At 42.2% G+C, this 20,147-nt stretch overlaps 1 protein-coding gene across 1 annotated transcript; it reads right to left on the bottom strand.

Annotated features, from left to right (window-relative positions):
- Positions 1-10,991: 10,991 nt before the first annotated feature.
- Positions 10,992-20,075, bottom strand: LSM1 (LSM1 homolog, mRNA degradation associated). Its single transcript, XM_019748113.2, has 4 exons — positions 19,620-20,075; positions 16,238-16,306; positions 14,766-14,881; positions 10,992-11,488 (listed from the first exon to the last, which is right to left on the bottom strand). Exons 1-4 carry the CDS (start codon positions 19,663-19,665, stop codon positions 11,318-11,320), a joined length of 402 nt encoding a protein of 133 aa, XP_019603672.1. The 5' UTR covers positions 19,666-20,075; the 3' UTR covers positions 10,992-11,317.
- Positions 20,076-20,147: the final 72 nt, after the last annotated feature.

Here is a 20,147-nt window from a genome sequence, read left to right as displayed (position 1 = left end):
TGGCTTGTTCCTTTGACTCACACTCTTACTGTCAGTAGTACTAGGGGGGCACTTCTCCAGTCTTGATTTGTGTAGTGGTTTTCATGTGCTTGTCTGTCTATTCTGTCCCTGAAGTAGATACCTTGCCCCTCACCTCACCCCAGCACTCAGTTTCAGGAAGGGCACAGAGCAGGTTCTTCGCTTTCTCTGTTCAGTGACCAATCGGGGAAGCAGCTGGGGGCACAAGTATGGCTTTTGAATTAGGAAACCTGCCTGTTGGCTTTGGTTCCAGCCCTCGAAGAGCCCCCAAGGAGGCGGCTTGGCCTCTGTTCATTGTGTGGAAGGCAGTGGGGTGGGGCGGGGGCTTTGCCGTTCACAGGCTCGGAAGGAGAAGGTGCAGGCGGTGTGCTGGGACGGTTCTCCTCCCTTCTTGGTACACACACGTGCGTCCTCGTGCACGTGTGCCCCAGTGGAGGTGGTGGGGACTGGGAGGGGGTTATTTTGGGACAGGCCATGCAGATAATGTTCAAGGCCCTGCTGTTGCCATCCTGTGGAGAATTACGGCCATGGTGAGGGGGAGGAGGTGGTGTGGGAAGACTACGCTTGAGGCATACGCCATTGCTGATGTCAGAGGCTGCCACTGACTCAGGGAGGGGGTGCTAGTGACCTCCCCCAGGGCCAAGGTTTTCTTCTCTTCCTCGTCCTTTCCAGGCTGAATGACTAGTTAACTCTTACTGTCCCTCTAAGCAGTAAGGTGGGGAGAGAGGTCTGGGAATTTCCTCTGGTTCTGGACATCACCTGTTTCTGGCTTTGCTTTTTGATGAGGGCACAGCCCCCGCAAGAAGGAGATCAGTTGGACACAGCTAGTCGGGTAGATAAGCAGAGATCTGGCTCAAGCTATTTAGAGTGCTGAAGATGAAGGCCCCAGGGCCAGGGGAAGGAGGCAGGGTGGGCTTTGGAGCAGAAAAGAGGACTCTACTCATTCATTCATTCATTCATTCATTCATTCAATGATCCTTCATTGTGCACTGTGTAGATCTACAGTTATGAGGAAAATGAACCATATGACCCAGCATGGAGAGCAGATGAGTTTTGGAAGTGCAAGAGAATGGAAAACCTAATTACACAGGGAGAGGGAGGAGTGTTATGGAAGGCTTCTGGGAGGAAGTGACATTAGAGCTGAGGTAGAAAGTACAACGAGTTAGCCAGATTTGGGATAGAGAGGATGGGGCACCGGTGGTTCCAGGTGGAGCAAATGGCCAACAGCATGGAGACAGGATCTAAGGTTGAGAGCTGGCTGCCTTGGAGAACTTGGTTAAGCCATGTAATGTCTGTAGGCTGTGGTAGGCAGGTTGCTCTGCAAATGCCTAGGAGGCAGAGGCTGAGAGTTGAGCAGGACCTCGAACTTGTCTGGGCCCCAGCTCAGAGGAGGCACACTGGGCAACACCACCTACCTTTGTGTTTACTCGACTGGTAGTGGGGACACTGAACTGAAATGGAGAAAGCGTAGGTTTTATATTCAGAGACTTCCAACCCTGGTTTTACCACTTACTTCATTTCTGATTGTGAGCCGCCTACTTCCTCAATCTCAACTTCCTTACCTGTAAAATAGGGATATATTTCCTTTTTCTTTTGTAGTCCTTTCAGGGTGGTTGTATGACTTAAATGAGGTAACAATACATCTAGAGCCTGTAAAATGAAGTGCAGACTCTCAGCTCAATCTCTGGGCCCTCCAAATTCTCACCCTGGCTTTCTTCTCCAGCAATGCTCAGCATAGTCCTGAGGTGTCTGCCTGCAATCTGCCCCACGTTCAAGGCAGCTCGCAGTATTATCGTTCCTCAAAGGCTTCCCTTTGGGCCCCACGCACCCTGCACTTTAATTACAATTCAGCACTTTCCTCTTTGGGCCCCCTTGATAAATGTTTGTGACAGTATCAATAAGACTATTGCCAATTCCCCCCTGCCCCCTGACACACACACACACACACACACACACACACACTTTTTTAAAGATTTTATTTTTTTAGAGTAGTTTTAGGTCAGCAAAATTGAGAGGAAAGTATAAAGATTTCCCATATACTCTCTGCCCACCTCCCACCCTGCATTTACCCTTTTTTATGTATCTGTACACTCCATAAGGACTTGGATTTTTTCCAAGCTTTTGAATTCCCAGCACTGGCCCGCGTGGCCAGGAGGGCTTGGCCTGAGGGGGAAGGGTGAGGAGATTAAGAAAAGACACAGACAGGAAAGCTGGGATCGAGAGGTCCACCTTCCACGGATGGCAGAGCAGTGGCGCAGTCTTTATTTCACACACAGTTTATATAGTCTTAGAACAGTTGTCTATACAAACAAGTATTAGGAGAACAAGCAGATATCAGTAGAAATTTTGTTTTGTGTATTGGTAAGTTTGTATGTCTGTGGCTGCATTAGTGTTATCTTGTACTTTCTGGGAAGATGTTGAGGCGAGGCTTCCCATGGGAATGACCTTGCAGCTGCAAGGCCCTTGTCAGCTTACAGCCCGCTGCATACATCTCCCCCTTCTCTTTTTGCTTTAAGCTGCGGCCTATGAGTCTCATATATAAAACCTGAAAAATAGAATTAAACCAAATCACCCTAGTCTGACAAAAGAGTCACGAATGTAATAGTAATGGTTGTATGTGCCTCTCCAGGGACAAAACCTTATGTTGAAACTTACAGATGGAGAACTAATGTTAAACTCAAATAATTGAATATAGCCAATTAGATGACCCCTATGTGACTGTGTCTGGCTTAGGTCATTCCTCCCTTGAGGAATCTCACCTGTCATTGACTAACCAGCCATATTTTTGGACCAAACAGGGAGACACAAGGTGTAAGCACAAAGGTGAGGTGAAGTCCCCAAAAGGGTCAGTCTCACAGACTCTTTTTTCTCATTAGGAGGGCTAGGCACAAGGCTCTCTGTACTGAGTATTTGTAAGGTTTTATACCCTGCGGCTGTATTTGTGTTATCTAATTTTTTTCTGGGATGAGATGTTGGAGCGAGACCTCTTATGAATGACCTTGCAAAATGCAAGGCCCCTGTCAGCCTACAACCCGCTCTCCCCATCTCCCCTTCTCTTTTTGCTTTAAGCCGTAGCTGGTGTTAAGAAGGAGGTCTACAAGTCGGTGTTGGATGACTCGGTAGCCGACTGAAAATATACAAAACAGAGTAAATACTAGAACAAGGATACCACATAGAAACCAGAATGAATGTCAGAGAAAGTTAAATGGGTTAAACCCCTTGAGCTGGGTAAGCAACTGTTGAGCTATATTGGCCGGGTTGACAATGGGATTGTGTGCATGTTGAATGTCAAGAATTTCTTGATGGAGGTCACTAAGATCAAGGCTCAGATTGTTATGGCTCCAGATACTTTGTATGTGGTTACAAATTTTGTCCTATTGCCATCGTGTCCCATTGTAGGGAGCAGGGATAACACAGATCTTTTGGAAATCGGCATGGCAACGTAGCCTTAGTCTTAAGCGTAAAGTTACTACCTTGTTGCCAAGAGCCATTATGGTTGTTTCTAATGTATTTATCTTGCATCCTATCTTTATTAGCACAATGGACGTGTTTTGGGCCAAAGCATTGACAAAGTGGGCGGTTTGTATGCCCTGGGCGAGGGCGGTGGCGGCGGTTACAGCGGTAGCTATTAGGGAGATGATCGCAGCTATGCCAGCTATGACCATGTTAATAACTCTTTTTTCTCTGGTTAGTTGGTTTTGAATCTCTCTTAAGGTTTGGAGTCCCTTGTCGTCATACATGGGGCTGGTCAAATTGGTGGGTATTAAGAGATAAGATGGTTGGTACAATACCTTAGGACCCTTTGTTGTGTGTTGTGACACAGTTGGTTAAATTACAGTCCAAGCAGTGAACGTGTAGCCATTGTTGTTCAATGGCACTGACATTCAAGCTTCCTACCAGGAACACATAGGGCAGCTGGGTGCAGGCCTGAACCCCCTGTATGTTTTAGCCTTAGGTCCTGAGTGGACGACGAGGAAATATTTATGAAGTCGGTGGCCGCGAAAGCTTGCCAAAGCTCACGCTGGATAGTATGTTGTGGGGTGGTCAAAATGGGAGTCACATGTCCTCCAGGAGTCCTCCAATCTTGATGAGCGCCGGTGAGACAATGTGACCAGTCCCATATGGTCTGGGCTACTCCAGTGATGTTGTGTTCCGCGGCCAGAGGGTGAGCACATTCTAATCAATTAGCAAATCTGGATAGTTCCACAGAGGAGGAATTAGGGCAATATGGAAGGGGGGGATGGGAAACGGGAACAACAGTGGAAAGATTAGTGAGTTCCAAGACAGCAAGTTGTTGTAGATATTTGTAAATATCTCACGGCCCAGAGAGGTGAGCTATATTTGCATCCCCCATAGCAGTCTCGATGACAGGCTGAATTTTCAGCACCCCGTTGTGTCTCGGGGGCCCACGCAGAGGGGAGCGCTGACGGCTGTCTCAGTATAGTTAAAGGGGGCCCACTGGGGTGTAATGTGTCCGTCAGAGGTCCCACCAAGGATCCGTGTGCCATTGACACAGATGGGGATGCTAGGGCCGTCCCAAGTGACAGGGTGAAGTGCAGGGGGGTTAGGAAAAAAGGTCCAGAAACTTTGAGTCTCTGTCTGAGCTACACTTGCCTGTATTGTTACGATGGTCAACATGGCAAGAAAGAGCTGCTCAGGAGTTTTGGGCAATCTTTGTCGCCGAACCATGTTTTCTCCTTCAGTCCTTAGGTGCTTGAGCTGTTCCCAAGTCGGTGGCTGGGCTCAGTGGGTTCCTCGAGTCTGAAGGAATACCACAGGTGGTATTACTTTGAGGCATTTTATGGGCTGCGTCAGGGAGTCGGGATTGGGGTTCGGATCCATCACAATGTCTCACTAGTCGTTCTGGTAACCACCGAGGGCTGTCTGCGTTCCTAGGGAAAACAAAAACATGACCCCTTCCCCAGACCAGCACAGGATCGGGCCCATGCCAAGTATTATCAAGAGGGTCTTTCCATCGTACCATGGGCAGCGGAGGGCGCTCTAGTGTCCAGTGCTGTTTGACCGCCGTGCGGCCGGAGGCATCCATGTTTAAAAAATTGAGGGTAAAGAGGGAATGGTTTAAGATATTATTGGGTGTAGCCGCGGTAACTCCCCCTTCTTGTTTTTGTATTTGTGTTTTGAGTGTACCATGGGCACATTCTGTGATTCCTTGTCCTTGGGGGTTATAAGGGATTCCTGTGGTATGTGTGATCTGAAACTGAGAGCAGAACTGAGCAAAAGCTTCACTGGTATATCCGGGGCCGTTGTCAGTTTTTAATTGAGGGAGGTCCATTACTGAAAATGCTTGGAGACACAATGACTAATGTAGTGGGTAGTCCCTTCTCTGGGTCGCTCAGTATTGAATAAGAACCCAGAATAAGTGTCAACAATAACATGAACATAGGGGACATTTCGAAAGGAGGGAACATGAGTGACATCCGTCTGCCAAAGTTGGTTGGGGAGTAAGCCTCTAGGATTTACTCCGCAGCAGGGAACAGGGAGATGGATCTGACATGTGGAGCAAGTTTTTACAATTTGTCGGGCCTCTTCTCTGGAAATTCCAAACTGGCACCGTAAGGCAGCAGCGTTTTGATGATAGGTTGTATGGGATTGTTGGGCCTGTGTGATGGGAGTAGATTGGGTTACCTAGGCAGCCAGAAGGGCGTGAGCTCTGGGTTGTGTGGCTTGGTCAGCAATGTCATTGCCTAGTGTTAGGGGCCCAGGGAGTTGGTCCCCATTATTTCACAGATATCATTCTTATTTGCACACAGGTGACTGTAAGTGCAGTTCATCGAGGGTACAGCATCTGTCCTGGGAATCTGGCACAGCATTGGGGAGTCAGCAGATTACAATAGTTGACACTGAGAACTCCTCCTGTGCCAGGCACTGTTCTATGTGTAAACTCTCCACACACACTAACTCGCTGAATTCTCACAAATACCACCCCAGGAGTTGGTGCAATTATTACCCCTATTTTATAGATAAGGATCTTGAGACACCAAAAGGTAAGCAGCTTGACTAAGCTCAGAAAGTTAGGAAGAAACCAGTTTGCAGAATCAGGCAGTCTAGTCTGTGCTCTTGGTTATACAACTTAACTTTTAAAATCTCATTTCTCTCTGAAAAAATGGAGCCAATAGTTGCCTCTCATTGCATACACTTGGCATAGAGTAATTACTCAACATGTTTTAGGGTGATGAATGACTACTCAACTATCCATTTTACTCGGTTCCCTTGTTTACCCTTCACCTGCTATTTCCAGCAGGTGAGCCAGGCTTTAGGTTTCCTTGCCCAGGGAGTTTGGCAGGGAACATAAAGTTTCCTGTCTTTTGTAATAGCCTAAAACCCAAAGAGCAACCTGAGGGCAGGTGGGCTGAAATTCACCTTCCATATATTTTATTTGACCTGCACACTATGTTAAGAAAACATTGAATTAGTTGCCAATGTAAACTATATGGACAGAAAACAGATTAGTAGTTGCCAGGGGCTGGGGAAGGAGGGAGAAGTTAAATACAAAGGGGGAGGAGTGATGATATATAACTATATGCAGTTATTAAAACTCACAGAACCGCACTTTAAAGAGAGCGTTTTACTGGCTGTAAATTATGCGTCAATAAAATTGGGTCTTTGAGATGGATACCCAGTATTGAGCTCTCCCTTCTTGTAAGTCCTAGCTACTGGTTAGCTGGTGCCCCAACACCACACAATTCTCTGTATTTCCAGAGCGGCAGCACTGGAGCCCATTTTTTACCCCTGGGTCTAGTCAAGTGGCAGCAACAGCTACTGAGTAGCTGGAGTTAGGGGGGCAACTTTTGTTTTAAAAAGAGAATGGATAGAAAATAGACTGAGGGGAAAAAAGAGGCAAAACAGTGAAGTGAAACAGGAGAAAAGAAGGGCATGATTTTATTCTTTGCTTCCAAGTCCCCCTGGCAGAACCTGAGTAGTAGACAGGCAGGCGAGTCCTAACCACTGCAGATCTACCCAGAGTGAGACAGGCGAGCAGCAGATATGCTCCATTGCCTAGGGTTGGTTTTCTAATTCTTTTGGGGTAGATCTTGGGACACTTATCTGGATACCAGCCCAGTAAAAGCAAGTGCACATGAAGTAGTCTCTTGCTCCCCTTATCCAGGGGACCCCTTGAAGGGGTGATATCAAGATGGGGGCGGGCACTGCAGCCCAGTTCTGCCTGGAGGACAGTGGAGAGGAAAACAGGCATTAGAGTATCTGTTTACCTGTATCAACCCTGACAAGTCCTCCCTCACCCCCCAATCCCATGTTCCCCTGGGATGCTCTTCTGGACATTCTGACACTAAGTATCTCCAATCTCTTTCCACCTGCAGGGCATGGTCTACAGTGAAGGCTGCCCTGACAGTAGGAGGACATCTCCTTATTCAGTGGAAGGATCTCTACTAGTTAACTCCTGGTTGCTCAGTGGGTCCAGCTGTCCTCATCTTTCGGTGCCTTACTGGTCTCTGAAGCATCTGAAGCCTGAATTCACTGCATGCTGCCATCCATGCATCCATCCATCCATCCATCATTATCCATCACTATCCATCGTTTGAGACCTAATACATGCCAGACATCATTCTAGATGTGGGAATACAGGAGTGAACACAACAGACAAAAATGCTAATGGTTTACGTTCTAGTGGAGAGTGGAGCATGCAATAAACAAGTAAAATTAATGTAAGATTGTGATACCTGCTATGGTGAAAAATAAAGCTGAAAAGGAAATAAATAGGGGGGAAGAGAAGGGTGACAGTTAAAAGTAGTCAGGGAAGGTTAAATCTGAGCAAAGATCTGAAGATTGTGAGGGAGGACTCTGCGGCCCTCTGGGGCAAGTGTTCTAAGCACAGAGAACAGCAAATTCTAGCCCCACCCAGGGCACAGGTGATTTTCAGGGGTTGAGGTGAAAGATGGGAAATGGACATATACTTTTCTTTCTAACTGCAATAAGCATATACAAATTTACTACAAACTAAGGCAGTTTTTCAAATGTTTCTGGCAACTACCTACAGTAACAAATATATTTTATATTGCTAATACTTGTATACATGCATATAACAAGTTTTAGACACAACATAATTTTATTATGTGTAATGCACTCTATTTTCTAATTTTTTAAAATGCTGGTTATAATCCACTAAATTCATATCGAGACCTGGTAGGTTGCAACCTAGGTTTAAACTAGGTTGGTCATGTTTAGTCTCATTGGCCAAAATCTTACCTCTCCCGGATTTAACATAGTCCTAAGGGCTGTCATCTTTAGGAGTCCTTGCATTGGGAGAACACGTGCAGATGAGCTGTATCACAGATGACATTCCTGCTCAGCTCACATTAACTTCAAGGAGACAGCTCAGACTAGACTCTCCTGCTACTCATGAGCAGGGTTGGTTCAGCATTAGAGCATCAGCCTGCAACATCTACAACCCAAATGCCTCTTCATGCCTCACTGGAATGCTGACTCCTGATGGGAAAGGAAGTTGGACGGAACATATAAATAAATAAATCAGGGGTGCCAAAAAATATATATACAAATGGACACTGGTCGTTGCTCAAGCAGTAGTTCGCCGTAATCAGAAAGTGTCTGGACGGTGATGGTAACCACTTTGAACACCTCTTGTAATTGCAGAAGTCAAATGTGACTTGTGTTCATCTTTTATTATCAGTATAGAGTATTATAATTTTAATAGTTTCCCTTTCTTGAAATGTGCATACATTTTTTTGGCACCCTCTGTGTGTGTGTGTGTGTGTGTGTGTGTGTGTGTGTATATATATATACATATATATATACACATACACACACAAATACATATACATACCTAGGTATAATTCTTCTGGGAGGGGGGAGTCAAGGGGTGAAGAACAGTTCATTAACTGCCTCTCCTCGAATACTTTCTCGCCAGGTACAATTCCTGGGGTATATACCTTCTTGAGGTGTGCAGTGCCTCCATGAATGTCATATATGGATGTGAGACTAGAGTTTGGGAACTGCCCACAGTAACTGCCTGGTGAGCCTATGCCTGCCGGCCCCTCTGCTGTCCACACTGCCCTCATGAGCCTGCCAACCAACACTCATGTCAGCAAAATGAGACCATTTTCCAGCCTTCTGCATCTCTGTGTAATACCTCTGGGGTTCAGGTTGACATGGCTTCCCTGAAAAACGCTTCCCAATGGACCACATAAGGGTGTATGGCTGTCGTAAGTATCCAGGGCATGTTGGGAGTTTATCAGAGCTGGGAGGGGAGCAGATACTGTGATTTAAAACTTAGCTAAAAGCACGTCAAGTAAGGTCAAGGGAAAAAGACCAGCTGGAAGAGTGAGCTATGCTGCTGTACTTAACTGTATCAGAATAAAGATGGCCAGGAAAGGGGCTTCGGTAGATCTTCCTATTCGTCTCCCTTGAAAGCAGTCTCATGGGAACCCCTATTGAAAGAAATTAGTAAAGACAAGAGAAAGGCATGAACAGATATTGATTTTGAAGTCTAATAGAAGAGAGTACTAGCAGTGGTCCAGGAAAAAGCATGATTTCCTTATCTGCAAAAATCCTGAGCAGGACAGAGCTGAGGGCAAGCCATTTTGCTGAGCACCCCAGTGGTCTGGTTTCATCCTTTAGGTCTAATTCTTAGCTGTTGGCCTGTGTTAGAAAGGTCTAAAAGCAATGATCAAAACCTTGCTATGGCTGGGATATTCTTGACTTGTGGAAATTCAGTCCCTTTTCCTCTTTTATCAATAACATAAGAATGAACCATAACTCTTGTTATTGTATTTGGAGTTGTTTGAAGAAGGTTGAAAAAAAGGAAACAAGTGAGTCCAAATCCCTTGAAGGTGTCAGATGTCCTGAAACCGTGGTGCTCCGGAAAACAAATGCTGCTGATTCCCAAAGAATATCGTGTAGTTTCACATTTTTCAAAAGTTGGTGATGGTTTGTTTTCCCTTTGTGTGAGAAGTTAGTAACAGATTCTAGTTATTAAACAGTAAGATTAGAGGCAAAACACACTCAATACATCATTAAGTCCAACAGTTTCTTCACAAATTATCTAGTTTAAACCAACCCAATGATGAATAGCTAAGCAATCAAATGGTTTATAGGCATTTGGGGCAGTTTTAAAAACACTGGAGCTCATAAAATGTGAAGTATATTTAATACTATAAAATAATTCAGACATAGGAATAGGATATAAATGCTATAAAAAGGATGTCTGTTTGCTCAACAGACTATAAAAAAGAAGCATCTAGAATAATTCTACCTTTAAAAAAACTGAGAATCTGAGAGAACTGAGTACTTGCTCAAGCCCAAGACACTAGAAAGAGTCAGATTTTTAACCTGTCTCCTAACTCCCAGTTCAGTACATTGTCCACTAAGCTACAGTATGCTCTTCAAGTACAGTTACACTTACTGTGCAATCAACACACCAGAAAAGTGGCACGAGCATGGGCCGTCAGCCAAGAGCACCCATGAGAACACCCAGATGATCGGTCACTGAAACATCCCTTTCTTTTTGTGCTCCTTCTTGATGATAATAGCATCAGAGGCTCTAGACTCAATCCAAAGGACTAGAAAACCAAACGAAATTAAGAGAAGACTTAGAGGAAAAGGCACCTTAGTAAAATGCTGGATCTCATGGGAACGTGGTTTGAATAGCTGTTGGTGAAGCAGGAACAGCAAGTTCAGCAGTGATGTTGTTTCTTAAACCTGAAGCTTTTGTTATAACCAGTAACTGAAACTGCACTGAAAGCTCCTTGCTCAAGCCTGAAAATGTGTTTTTCTTCTCAGCTAAAAACATGAAAAGGGGACAGGGAAGGACCTACACGATATTTAGTATGAAAATATTCCTTTGTAAGTAACTAGCAACTTGGAAGTGCGACACAAGGGGAAATCCCAGTGTCTGGACTTCCCAGATTATATTATAGCTTTGAGACCAGAAACTCAATTTTGTCTATTCATTAGAGACAACTCAAACTTGGGAAATAACATGAGTTTTGACATTAATTTTATTTACAAGCAAATGAAGAATGTCCCCTGTAAAATTTGGGACGAGAAGAGCAATGTAAGTAATTGCTGGCTCCACAGTGATGTGTGAAAGGAGTCCACTCCACTGCTCCTTTAAACAATTATTTTGTCATTAAAAAGGGGAAAAAAAGCCATGTGATTTCTTCACGTTGCACATGTGAAAGAATTCAAAAGAAAAATGACTTTTCAAAATTCTACAGTCACTTGTCAAATGAGTGAGGTGACCAGAATGCCTCTTGCATTCAGTGACAGCCCCTGCTCCCCAAGAACAACAGCCTCTGAAAAAGACTTAATACTCGTCAAGAGTATCTGCGCGAGGAATGGAGAGACCTCGATCCTTAAGAGCCTGAACTTTCAGCTTCTCGGCTTCCAGCTTGGCCTGCTGTTCTACCCTTTGTTCTTCTAGAATTTCTTCAATAGACACTTGTTGAAGGGGTGTGTCACTCTCCTTTTCCAAGTCCTACAAAACAAGCAGGTTTGAAAAACTTCAACTGATGACCAATAACAGAAGACATTAGATCTAAAAGCAAACTGATTCCTATGTCAGGCTTGGTTGGGTTACTTTTCATAATTGTGACATGGCTGAAATATCCTTCTCTTAGGGACAGGTAAGTTTTACAAAGAAATGGCTGGCAACATTACTACAGAATACATACTTATTTACATATGGTAACAGGGATCTGCAGTAGTGTGTATAACAAAGCTGTAGTTTGTCGGAAGTCCTACATTAGTCAAGGATAACTTTTCTTTAAAAAAAAAAAAAAAAAGAGCTGTGTTTATATAAATGGTTCTCTCTCCAACTCCAGAGAATCTAGGAGAGAAGTTACTGAGGCCAAGATGGCTTTAGAAGATAAGTTTTGTATGTTTACGTGATCAAAGTCAGCTTAATTTCTGGGGATTGTTGCTCAGCAAGAAGGTATAGAACACTGATTCAGACAAGGAGCCCTCTCCCTCAGAGGCAATAAACTGTCCCGCTGTTGCGTTAACTAGGAGTCTTTAAATGATAACACAAGACTCCTTTCCCCTCTATGGCAACAAGACTTCTAGAGAAAATCTCAGCAGACCAGTTAGATTACTAAACCCAGATGGCCCCAATATATTTGTTTTTAATTAAAAAATTTTTTGCTTACTAGAAAATTTTTTTTTTTTAATTATGCATAATTCCAGTATGGAAGGATAACATTTTGGTGAATATTCTCCCAATTTTTCCATGTATACGAGTATATCAACTTTCAAAAAACCCCACAGTGCAAATATTGACTTTAATTTTTTTCACTTAATGTGGCATAAGATGCTTAATATTTTTATTTTTGAACACCTATAAGCATTTGAAAACCAATCTTGTAATGGAGAATTTTGACATAAAAGTATCTCATTATCCACAGATTTAGTTCATTCTCTTTAAAATGATCATACAGGTATTATTCTGTAGTTTTTGTAACTAGAGTCTATACGAACAGGGTATTCTTATTTCTTATCCTCTTCTCTGACTTCCAGTGATAAAATTCTGGGAAGGCATTAACACATACACAAACTCTCCAGATGTTCCAACCTATCACTGGATTCTAATTTTCTTCATATGCTGTCAAGGCCTTAGCAAGGCTGTGCCACATCAGATAGAGGACTCTCACCAGAGGTTAGAATGAAAGCCACATAAGTTACATAAGCAGACTCGGCCCTGGGTCAAATGTTAATTGCACCCAGCAAAATCTGTTATCAAGTGTAACCTGCCCTCACAATCCCTGGGCAGCGGCTGATGGGAAGATCAGGCTCTTAGCTCAGTGTACTGCCTCTTGGACTTCTCAGTGTATTACTCATTGAGCTACTCACGTGCTTCTGACGATGTTACCACCCCGCAATCAGTTTTGTTACTGAAGGCTGTGTGCATCACCATCCTTGGGGCAGAATCCAGGGACTTCTTAGGCAAGGGGACGTTTACAGAATCTAGGTGGTTTCTGGGTTTGAGTTTCCCTAGGGTTGGCACTTAATTTCTTCAAACTGACTGATTCATGTAACTATGTAAGCATTCTCGAACCATATTTCTTTAGTAGTACTACTGTAAAAATTCTGCAGCATCCAAACCATAATATATAAAAAAGAGCACTTTTCTAAGGGCTCCCAAGAAACAATGAATCTTCAAGAATGAACACAAGTTCACTTGTTCTCACAGACACATCTACATAGGGGTACATTTGTGCCAATGTAACTGGCACAGAAGGTATTTCTGCAATGTTCACTACTATAAAACCGAAGCAGAGTATGTGTAAATATTTTAACTTAAAATCTTTATCCCTGAAAGCAAAGCAGTATGTTTTCTCTTTAAAAATTAATTCAGAAAAGTATAAAAAAAGGAAAAATAATAACCCATAATTCTATTGTCCAGAGATGCATTAGCCCCTATGATATACTAGCAGACCAGTTCAGCCATTTACTATACCCTCCCTCACTACTCTTGGGTAGTATAGTGCTTTATTTTAACCTTTACATAAAACAATGATTTCTGCTGTATAAACATGTATGAAATGATACACTGAACCAAAAACATCAGCCACAAAAATATTTTAAAAGCTAGAAAAAGGTATTTCATGTATTTCACAGCAGCACTTGGGGCAGTACTGATTAGCCATTTCTAGCTGTTTCAGCAGGAGGTCTCTGAAACAACCTGACCCTGGCAGAATTATCTCCTTACTTTCTCAAATGTCTTGTTATTAAAAATAGCAACGGACCAAACCACTCCAATCAAGAGACTTCTGAAAACCTGATTTAAGATGTGATTAGGTATTGGGAAACTTTATTGAAAACTTTAAAAACTAAACATGAAAACATAAAATCAAGAAAATGTCAAAACTTATTTTGATTTTCCTAGCAAACCCAATAATCAGAAGCAGCAGGATCAAGTCAAAGGTTTTAAATAAGGTGTTTTTCTTTTTAAATAAATGTTTTATGTAAAATATGAAATCAAGTTTATCTTCTTTTAAAAATGTCTGAGTACTTCTAATAGTTTTATATATGTAACCGTTTTCTAATAGTTTTGTATGTGTACATATGCATACGTGTGTGTGTATGTACGTAGTATGTACATACACACACTCACCGCTGCAGTAACAACACAGCTGGTCTTCCTGGCACAGACACACAGGGACCCCTCCTTGGCTGTGAGCTAAGGATCCAAGTGAAGCTGAGCCCCATCATCAGGATAGTTCACAGAAAGGATTCTCCAATAGCCATTTTCTCCCCTTCCCCCTTTCAAAACAGAGCACACACTGCATACACAATGTGTCTTTTCCCTCAAACACCGCTAATTAACTTTTTATCCTGAAAAACTACTTGATGAACAATTGTTTAAATGAGTACAGAATATTCCTATATGAGACTTACTTTACTGAATTATTTTTCTCAAGTTTTTCAATTTTCTGCTATTAGATATAGCAGAAATAATATACCAATAAACACATTTGTATATGATGGTATTTTTTAAGGTATCAGGTAAAATCAATGATATTTTGCTGCTAATGGATAGGATCAAATCTTTAAAATGCCAAGAGGCACTGAAACAAAGTTAATTATTCTCTGTAACTTTCCTTTTACAACTGTGGCTTTCCTAAGCTAACTTGGTAGTTTCCTGTGAAAAGGTGGGTGAAATGAAGAAAATATATTTTTTTCTTCTTGAAAAGACAAAAAGAAACCTAACTAGCATGATTATCAAGACCCATAACAGCTTAACAGTTTTCACTTACTATTTCTCCTAGTAGGACCACATTTTCTCCTCTGACCACAAAAATCCCTCGAGGAATATCACCGTATTTTTTGCCCACATGAATACGTTCCACAGTCTGATGTAGCACTAAATTAGCTATAAGTGTATAGGGAAGAAACAAAGATATTTAGTTCAAATTATTGGGTAAAGGTCCATAACTCAATCAGTTATTTTGAGTAGAAAAAATTGAACTAAACGTGATTTCCAAACTTTCTAATTCTGGGAAAAGCTGAAATTTCAAATAACCTTCTCCTATTTCATTAAGACACACCACTTAGGAGACTTTCAAACAATTGGAAAAAAAAAAAGTATTTGGGTTTAGATTGCACTAATACATGAATGATGGTGGGAAAAAGTTAAGGAAAATTAAATTCACTTATCATTAATTGCTAATATCAACATGAGTATAAGAAAATATAAATGAGTAGGGTACTTGGTAGCCCAAACAACTGCAGAGATTAAAATTGTTTTTTTTTTTTTTAAAGAAGGAAACAGTTTTTCTATGCTGGGTGGGTATGTATATCTGATTATTGACCGAAGATTTAACTTTGTTTCAGTACTTAGGATTCATTTAATATCATACAGGTGTCCATGAATTATGCTGCTGCAAAAACCTGTTTTTTCACTTTGTCAGATAAGCACACCTGGTAATGAGAGTAAAGCCAGTATTTACTACATTTACCTCAAAGTAGTTTGATGAATTTGTCTTAAGATTTAGAAATCCAATCTGTTAAGAATAATTATTTTTCTTCTTTTAATTGGTCCCATTTGTCTTATTTGAAAAAAAGCAGATTACCTATGCTCTTATCTTCTATAACTCTTACAGGTGTTTCAATTATGTTGTTTTTCCTCCTGCCTAAATCCACTTACCTAACAGATGTTTACCACATGGTGAGATGAACTAGAAGTTTCTTGAAACAGAAGCAACTATAGATGTCTTCAGAAAAATGCAGGAGCAAAACAAAAGACCAAGACTCTTGAGTCTGACGTATTCCTAAGTGTAAAATCTTGAGCTTAATGTTGGAGTCCCTAAAAAGCTTCAGGAAATGCCTTCTATCCAATTTTATTTGCACGGGGTGGAGTTACATTCAGTGCAGGAACTGCTCTGCAGAGTAGTTGCACCCGAGCCAATGTACAAATGAGCAGCTTTTTCATTGGACTGAGTTTATTTCTATCATTTGGTCTCTCTAATGGAGAAATTAAAAAAATAGTCCAAAACACTGTATGTTTTCATGAGAACCAGTTTTAGAATTACAAACTTGTAAATGCAAGCTTTTAAACGATCTAATCATAATTTAGGAAACAATGATGTAATGACTCAAAACAGTATTCCATTATGCCAGACACGTGAAAAAGTTGGTGATAAATAAATTTCAATATGAAATAACACAAAAATACAATGGGCAACTCGTATTATCTAGAGTATAAGAGAAGTCCACAACTTATACATACCAAACTGATCAATGCTTCTCAAAAAGCCTATAAGTGTCCTTCCATCTCGAAGAAGGACCAAGTGCTTTTCTGAGAAAAGGAAAAAAGATCTTTAAAAAATGAAAACTGTTAGCATCAGTGAGTTTACAGGGTAACAACAAAAATAAAGTTAACAGCAGTTTACTTCTACCACTTCCTCTTCCCATGTATTTAAGGTGGAGTTCATTGGGAAATTAGAGGGAGGACCAAGGTAGCCTAGGTTAGAAGTGGTGGAAAAAATCATAGTGTGGCAAAGTAGAAACAGGATTGGCTGAGTAGTCAGGAAGCCTGACTGGCTCTAGACGCTGATGGTTGACAGTTAAACCTCCTCAGTGTCATGTCAAGTTTCTGTATCTGCAAATTGAGAAATTTAGTCTGGATGATCTTTATGATCTTAATTCTAGAATTGTTTCCCTTCAACTTAGAAGAGCTTCTGTTTCACACTTTGGAGTCAGGGAAGATTTTAAATTAAAAACAATACCTCAGACATGTAAAACGAGGATGCTGATAATAAGCTAGAGCAAAAATTCAATAATACTTATTGAAAGCTATGCGCTGTTCTGGAGCCTCTATACACAGTACTGAATAAAACTGAGAGATTCACCAACCTTATGAATTTATATTCCTGGTGGAGGAAGGCAAACAAATAAAAAAATGACCTATGGTGATCACTACAATGGAATAAGTAAGACAGCAGGCTAGTAGGATGAAGGGAAAGTAGCTACAGAAGAGAGGGTGGCTAGGGAAAACCTCTCTGAAGGTGACTTGGAGCTGACTCTGAAAAATGACAATAAGCCAGTCACTAGAATAACTAGCAAAGTTCATTTGTTTCTTTAAGACCACCCATAAAGTACTTCATAGATGCAGAACAGAGGAACAGGGTGCTTCTTCCCAGAAGGAATTTATAATTTTCCTTGGGCTATAATTAAGTACCATAAGAAAGCACATCTTAATTATATGAGACTGAGAGAAACTCGAGCTGGAGGCTGTATCTGAGTTGGTTCTTGAAAGTTAGATAATTTTTGGTCATGGGAAGAGTGACAGAGAAGGGGATGGTTTGGGAAATCTGTAATTTAGACAGGAGGAAAAAAAGGGCTATGTATCCATGTTTGGTGAAAAGTTGAGGGTATGGGGAGAAATACCAGGAATGAAGTCAGAAAAAAGAACTGGGAGCAGGTTGAGTCTGGGTTTGACTGTATAAGGAACAAGAAAACACACTGAAGACTGAACTGGGAGAAAAGGGAGAGCAGCTGAGGCTATTTCCAGTGTGTGGAAAATGAAGAGACCTGAACCAAGGTAGGGATGAGAAGGGCGAGAATGGAAGTACTAAGACTGTGCAGTTTAAAGTAATGGGATTTGTCAACTAATTGAGTTTGTATATGTGGGTAGGTGTGAGAGAGTGTGGTGCTAAAGAAATAAGAAGCTGTAGGAATTTTGTGTTATCGTCAGGGAGGACCACTTACCAAAAGTCTGGAGTAAATAAAGCAAGCTCAGGGTGGAAGATTATTAGCTGTTTGTAATTCTGAAGTGCTATCAGGACACTTAGGTAGAAATGTCAACAGATAATTGGAAATGTAAGGCTGGAATGCCAAAGAGGTCTGAAATAGAGCAATTTCGGATGAGGCCACAAAGAGGTGATATAATTATTAAAGTCCAGGAGATCTCCTAGAGATTTAAAGAAAGAAGCAGGCCAAACATGGAACCTAAGAGACCATCTATTTTAGGGAACAGTAAGAGGTGGAGAGGTAAGAAAATCAACAACTACGAGTATTGGAGAAATCAAGAGTACAGAATTAAGAATCCAGTGGTAATAGTCGCAGTGCTGCAGAGGGGAGGGGAAGACTCCGAAAAGTGCACTAGACTGATGCCTTTTAAGAATGCAGCTTCACTAGTGTGCGGACAACAAAAATCAAACTGCAGGTGGTCAGGAAGAGTCAAAATGGAGATGACGCAAAAGGTTTGGAGGTAAAGATATGAAAAAAGGGATGGGAGTTTGAGGAGACACAACTGAAAAAAATTGAGATGGACAGACAAAGACATATGAAAGGAAAGATCCATGGGGAGAGAGAAAGATAGAAGGTGTGAGAGAAAAAGGATATTAATGGCAGAAGTTTCCAGAAATAGTGGGAGGAAAGAGTAATAAAAGACAAACTGAAAGGAAGGAATACTTCCTACTCAATGAGAGGATAAGTGAAAATACAGAAAGACTAAGGAGAGAGGAGGAAAGTGTGAAGAGTACATATGAAATGGTTTCGAACTTTTCAGTAAAGGAGGGGGCCTGGAATCTACAAACAAGAGGTTAGAAGGCTTGAGAACAAAACTTATTTTTAATAGAATGACAGGATGTGTTAGGGCCTCAAATAATTAGGATACGTAAGAAGAGAGGTGAGGGCGAAACGGCATCCTCAGACAACTTAAGATTTCATCACACATTAGAGATAGGCTTGTACAGTGGTTAGTTACATGTATGAATTTGGTCCAATTTACACTGTATTTCCCTTCAATAGCAAAATCACTAATTTGGATTTAAAAAATGATCCCAGACAATAAAAAGTTTAATTAGGCACTCACTCTAATTTGTATACACAGTAACTATAGAGACTGTTGTAACTTGTTTGGAACTGTGTGTAAACCATTTTGCAGCAATTACAAGTTAATGACACAGGATCACACAAAACATTTACAAAAATGTTGCTTGAGGAGTAATTCACAGATGACAGTTTAGCAAAAGGAAAAGACTATATATATATCTCCTCTTTCATACAGGACTGAATTCCTCTTCAGGATAATGATTAGGAATAAGGGAGGTCTTCTTAAGTAAAAGCAAAAGAAAATTGTTGAACAGGAAAAAAAGAAGTGAATCAACTCTGCCTTTCCAGAAAAGTCAACACCTTGTCTGGCAGTGGTCTCTGCTACCATAAGTTGAAAGTACTAAAGACCTTTACGGAAAAAAGAATATTGCAAATGACTACACAGCATAAAGCCTATGTTTACTGCCAATAAGTCCAAATGCTATTGTCTTAATATTCTCATTTCTTGATGAATGCTTTAAGCATTCTCATCCATCCACCAGTAACAACCTGGTACTTCAGCAGCGTCCCTAGGAAGCAGGACTGAATTGCACAGCTTGCGGCTGACCAGCCGGTGCAGGCTGCGTGGGGCAGGACAGAGGTAATAGAGGTCGCAGGCTCGGAGGTAGAGAAAGGGTGTGTCCCGTGGCTCCTCCATCCCGTGGAGCATGTCAACACCAAACACCCAGAACTGTGCTCAAATCACACCGCCTCCCGCCCCAGACTCATTCTACGAGCTTCCTCGAAAGAGGCACCCGTCGGGGAGGGTCTCACCCCAGACTGATTTAACTCACTGTCAATGTCCTCGATGAGGCTGGCGGTGCCTGGCATATAGTTCATTTTGAACTGAGATAAGTCTGCAATGTATAGCTGCGGTGGGCCAGCGTGTGCAACACCTCCCTCCTCCTACCGGAGTCGCCGCCTCGTCGGAACCGGGACAGGAACCCGGACCGGGACCAGCGCGTCTCCCCGGCTTTCAGCCGCTGGGGCCTGCCGGAAACTCCTCCATAATATCCCTACCTACTTCCGGTACCACGTGCCCGTCGTCTGGAAGAGGCGGGACCGTCGTGCGGTCCGGGGACACACTTTCCCCATCTGAGGAGAGGGAAAGAGGAATCTACATTGCATAGGTGATGGGAAAACGTAGTCTCCCTTTCAAGGAGCACGGTGCAGCCCCGCGTTCTCCTGCTTTCCAGACCCCCAGAGTCACGGACCTTCGTCCCTCAACTCCCAGGCCTCCGCCGCCGAAGGGGCGGTACCAGGCCTGGGATTGGCTGTTGTCGGCCGACCCCCTTCATTGTTGTCCATTCCCTGTCGCTGGC

Source organism: Rhinolophus sinicus, linkage group LG04 (assembly GCF_036562045.2).
Source record: "Rhinolophus sinicus isolate RSC01 linkage group LG04, ASM3656204v1, whole genome shotgun sequence".
NCBI classification, from domain to species: Eukaryota; Metazoa; Chordata; class Mammalia; order Chiroptera; family Rhinolophidae; genus Rhinolophus; species Rhinolophus sinicus.
Note: the sequence above shows the minus strand (reverse complement) of the source record. Positions and strands in the feature narration are given on the sequence as shown.

Excerpts from the sequence above, each read along its gene's own strand:
- LSM1 (XM_019748113.2), bottom strand. The coding sequence starts at position 19,665 with ATGAACTATATGCCAGGCACCGCCAGCCTCATCGAGGACATTGACA. Across the intron at positions 14,882-16,237 it reads GAGAAGCATTGATCAGTTTG|CTAATTTAGTGCTACATCAG; the intron begins GTATGTATAAGT and ends ATACACTTATAG. Across the intron at positions 11,489-14,765 it reads TGGTCCTACTAGGAGAAATA|GACTTGGAAAAGGAGAGTGA; the intron begins GTAAGTGAAAAC and ends CTTGTTTTGTAG.